Raw genomic sequence first — 3,934 nt, 5'->3', positions numbered from 1 at the left:
TGAGTTGGGACAGCACGGCATCCTTCCCCACTCCGCTGGGCCCGCTGATCACGATAACCACGGGGCGAGCAGGAGGGGCCTGCAGGGGGTAGGCGGGAGGTGGCGGTGGTGGTGGGCGAGGGGTGGCGGTGGCGGTGGAGAAGGAAAGGGAGCGGTGTTGGGGGGGTACAAGTAGTAAACCCAAATACATCAAGGCCCGGAGAGGGAGGGAGGGAGGCATCCAGACAGGTAAACAGACAGACGGACAAACGAACCAGGTTGCTTGTGGGATACGAAAGAGGCCTCAGGGGAACTCAGCTCCCACGTGGACGTTCCTCCGAAACCACATTACACATAACCGCCGTATAGAAATGCACCCAACTACCTTCCCATCCGGTTCACTCCCCAGCGGCGACCAATCCCGATGTTTCCCGTACTACTCTCTTCGTCCTTTCTCAGCACCTAGAATAAACCCCCAACACCTGGCGTCAGCTCTACTACAAGACACGGTGGTCGCTGTAGCCCCTTAACCATGGGTTGGGTGATGTAAGGTTGGGGATAACAACGCAACCGAAGCCAGCCTGAAGGCATGGAAAGCATCTTGAGAGAGAGGGTTGCGAGGGCTAGAGAGTTCCAGGCTGCCTACCAGTGCCTTTGTGTCCAGAGAGCCCAGGGCCGCCTCCACGTGTTTCATGATATCAGGGTCGGGCAGGGGCTGCGTTGGGGGTTTAATGTCTGGGCCGGTGAGGCTTGAGTAACCCTTGGGGGAGGATGAAGTGCCGGGCATTAGCCGCCAAGCATGCGACGACTTTCCAACCGCCGAACATTGCAGCCACGGTAAGGTCCTGGAGCTGGTGCTGGGCTCACAGCTGTCGATAGGTGGTGGTGCTGGGCAGCAGCGTATACGCCGTGTGCAGCGGAGCGCCTGCTGTGCACCACGCATGACGCTGCGTCCCAGAGCCCTGTGAGCCATCGCCTGCTACGTCAATTTGTAAATATATAGGAGGATTATATAGGAGGAAGGGACGTGCCGGACAGAAGTTGGAGAAGGAAAGCAGGAGCCCTAGCCACGAAGCAACGAAGCTTTACCAAAGCGACACCTTCTTTTACAATTTGTTCTTCATAAAAGATACAAAGTTAATGAGCAAAGAAATTGTAATTTGCTAAAGCCATGTATTTGCAGTAAGGCAAGTTTTTGTGTGGCGCCGTTCCGTGCTCCGGAGCCGGCGGACTGTTTTTGCACCTTACAAAAGCCGACAAAGACAAACTTTACGAGTTGAACCCTTGTCGCACTATCGGTCAATGGCTACAATGCATGATAATTTTCTATGTTCTAAATATGCCAGCTGGACACATCATAAAAACCTAACCCAGCAGAAGACAAATGCACCCGCAGCACGGAACGTAACATCGACCCTGATTTTCAACATGTTTGTACTTTTCAAAATTCTTGCAGTCGGCACCACGACAATTATCGCAGGAAAACAGCTAGGAGTCATTCTGTTCTGTGAAGTGGATGCCTTATAGGATATTCACCATGGATCTCAGGCTTTCATTCGGGTGATGTTTCATGTATACGTCCAGATATGGACCGAGCACCATATCTTTGCATTCGGTCTTTGCCACAAAGGTCTTCGTGCTACGAGGCTGGCTAAGGATTGTAGCCTCCTCTCTGAAAGTTTTATTGTGCCTATCAAATTGCACACAGACAGCCGCATTGCGCTGACATCATATGCACCAGCCTATTTGCGTGTCTCGCCGCGTGCTCAGGCCCTTCGTTCCAGCAAGCGCTCGCTGTTTGCGAAAGTAAGAGCTAGCAACCAATCCTTCATATCGGCCAAACAAGCAGATGGCGCAAACACTGATTTGTTAAGCGCGCGATCTTTCGTGCAAGCTCGGCGTGTAACGTGGCCATATATAATTACAATAGTCTCACCCGCAGTAGAGGGACAACGGCTCGGATAAGCCCTAAACTCTCTCAACTTCTGCCGAACTGGCACGCATGACTCCAAATCCGCGGCTCACCCTCGCCCTCATGACTTGTTCATTATTTACACTCGGAACTAAAACATAAGACCTACATGCAATATTGCATCCTTACTTTGAACGCATAGACGAAGGTTTTCCAGCGGAAAACGGTGGCGACCTGACAAAGGCCAGTTTAGTAAGCTGCTGCTGTTCCTTTAAAAACACCGCCGCTGGCCGATTCGTAGACGGCATTTCTAAACCAAGTCGGCACCCCCATATGCGCAGCATTAAACCAGCCACCCTGGTTCGCAATTTGTGTACGATGCCTGTAGTGGGCAGTTCCGTACACAAGTTTTCACTACTGACTAGTATAACTTTTGGCTCCCGAAGTGTTGTGGAAGCATCTCCTCCGTTTGGAACGTTGGGTTTGAAGCCAAGTGGTTTGTTTCGTTACAACCATTTCCTTGTTACATATCACGGATAAAATGGCCACCGTACGCCTCCTCTCATTGCTGGTCCTCGCGTTTCTGTGCCAAGAAGGTGAGGCAATCTCAGGTGCATAATCATGGGTGCGTGCATCTCCGGGGAACAATGTTTTATGGAGCAGCATATTTGTGTGGCGACGTAGATATGCTGACGGCCTTAGGAAATCGACTTCCAGCTTCGTCAGGTCATCTAGTAGGGGTGCTGGCATTGAACGTGTCTTTGGGGATCGCATTCCGCTGCACAGGTGCCCTGGCTGCAAACGTAACAAGCAGCAAGCCGCCGCTGCCGTCAAACAAGCAGCCGCTTTCGCCCCCGCCGTCAAACCTGCCGTCAAACAAGCAGCCGCTTTCGCCCCCGCCGTCGACCCAGCCGTCAAACAAGCAGCCGGTTTTGCCCCCGCCGTCGACGCTGCCGTCAAACAAGCAGCCGGTTTCGCCCCCGCCGTCGACGCAGCCGGCAAACAAGCAGCCGGTTTCGCCGCCGCCGTCGACCCAGCCGTCAAACAAGCAGCCGCTTTCGCCCCCGCCGTCGACCCAGCCGTCAAGCAAGCAGCCGGTTTCGGCCCCGCCGTCGACGCAGCCGTCAAACAAGCAGCCGGTTTCGCCCCCGCCGTCGACCCAGCCGTCAAACAAGCAGCCGGTTTCGCCCCCGCCGTCGACGCAGCCGGCAAACAAGCAGCCGGTTTCGCCGCCGCCGTCGACCCAGCCGTCAAACAAGCAGCCGCTTTCGCCCCCGCCGTCGACCCAGCCGTCAAGCAAGCAGCCGGTTTCGGCCCCGCCGGCGTCCAACAACCAGCCGCCAGTGCGTCCTCCGCCACCGGTACCGGCGGGCAAGCAGCCGCTTCCATCTCCCCCATCACCTCCATTAACGAATAAGGCGCCGCCGCCGGCCCCCAAGAAGTGAGCAGAACGGTAATAAGGGTTGTACCGTTGGTTGTAAGGGTTTTACCGTTTGTACGGCACTCCGGTAGCTGATTATGCTGTTGCCTGCACCGATCCTGGTGGCCTGCTGGTAGCTGCTGGACCGCGAGGCTAGCGGGGCGGCATGGGCGGTAGTAGTACTGGGGCCCATGACGATGCAGGGAGAACTATGTGCGTATGTATGTACGTATGTATGTATGTATGTGCGCGTGTGTGATATGGCTAGTAAGGGTATTGCGGGGTTGTACGAAACCCCAGACATGTGTATCAATATCCCAGTGACACCAGATGCCTCTAATCGAGTACGTGCATGTGCATCTTGACTTGGTCGTGTTGTTATTTTGTGGTTTTCGTGCGTGGGTGTAGATATCGACTGCTGATTGTTGAGTTTTTGGATTGTGGTTCATTTTTAGGGCTTTGGACTTTGTTTCTAATCGTAAAGTTGAATTAGGTAAAAGACGCACCGTGATGTGTGAGGCAGGTTTTGTGTGGAGCTGTTGTTGGTCCCTTTACACGTGCATGGATTGTTTTTATGGTTTTAGCGTAGCCTACGGCCGATGATGGCATCCATATGCCCCGAA

General features: G+C 54.1%; 1 protein-coding gene across 1 annotated transcript; it reads left to right on the top strand.

Moving 5' to 3' along the window:
- Nucleotides 1–2,432: 2,432 nt before the first annotated feature.
- On the top strand, nt 2,433–3,336 carry VOLCADRAFT_87739 (uncharacterized protein; the record flags this gene model as incomplete). Its single annotated transcript, XM_002947484.1, has 2 exons — nt 2,433–2,487; nt 2,678–3,336. The coding sequence occupies 2 exons, from the start codon at nt 2,433–2,435 to the stop codon at nt 3,334–3,336; spliced, it is 714 nt and encodes a 237-aa protein (XP_002947530.1).
- Nucleotides 3,337–3,934: the final 598 nt, after the last annotated feature.

Source organism: Volvox carteri (assembly GCF_000143455.1).
Source record: "Volvox carteri f. nagariensis unplaced genomic scaffold VOLCAscaffold_6, whole genome shotgun sequence".
In the NCBI taxonomy this organism is placed as follows: Eukaryota; Viridiplantae; Chlorophyta; class Chlorophyceae; order Chlamydomonadales; family Volvocaceae; genus Volvox; species Volvox carteri.
This window is presented reverse-complemented; position numbering and strand designations above follow the sequence as displayed.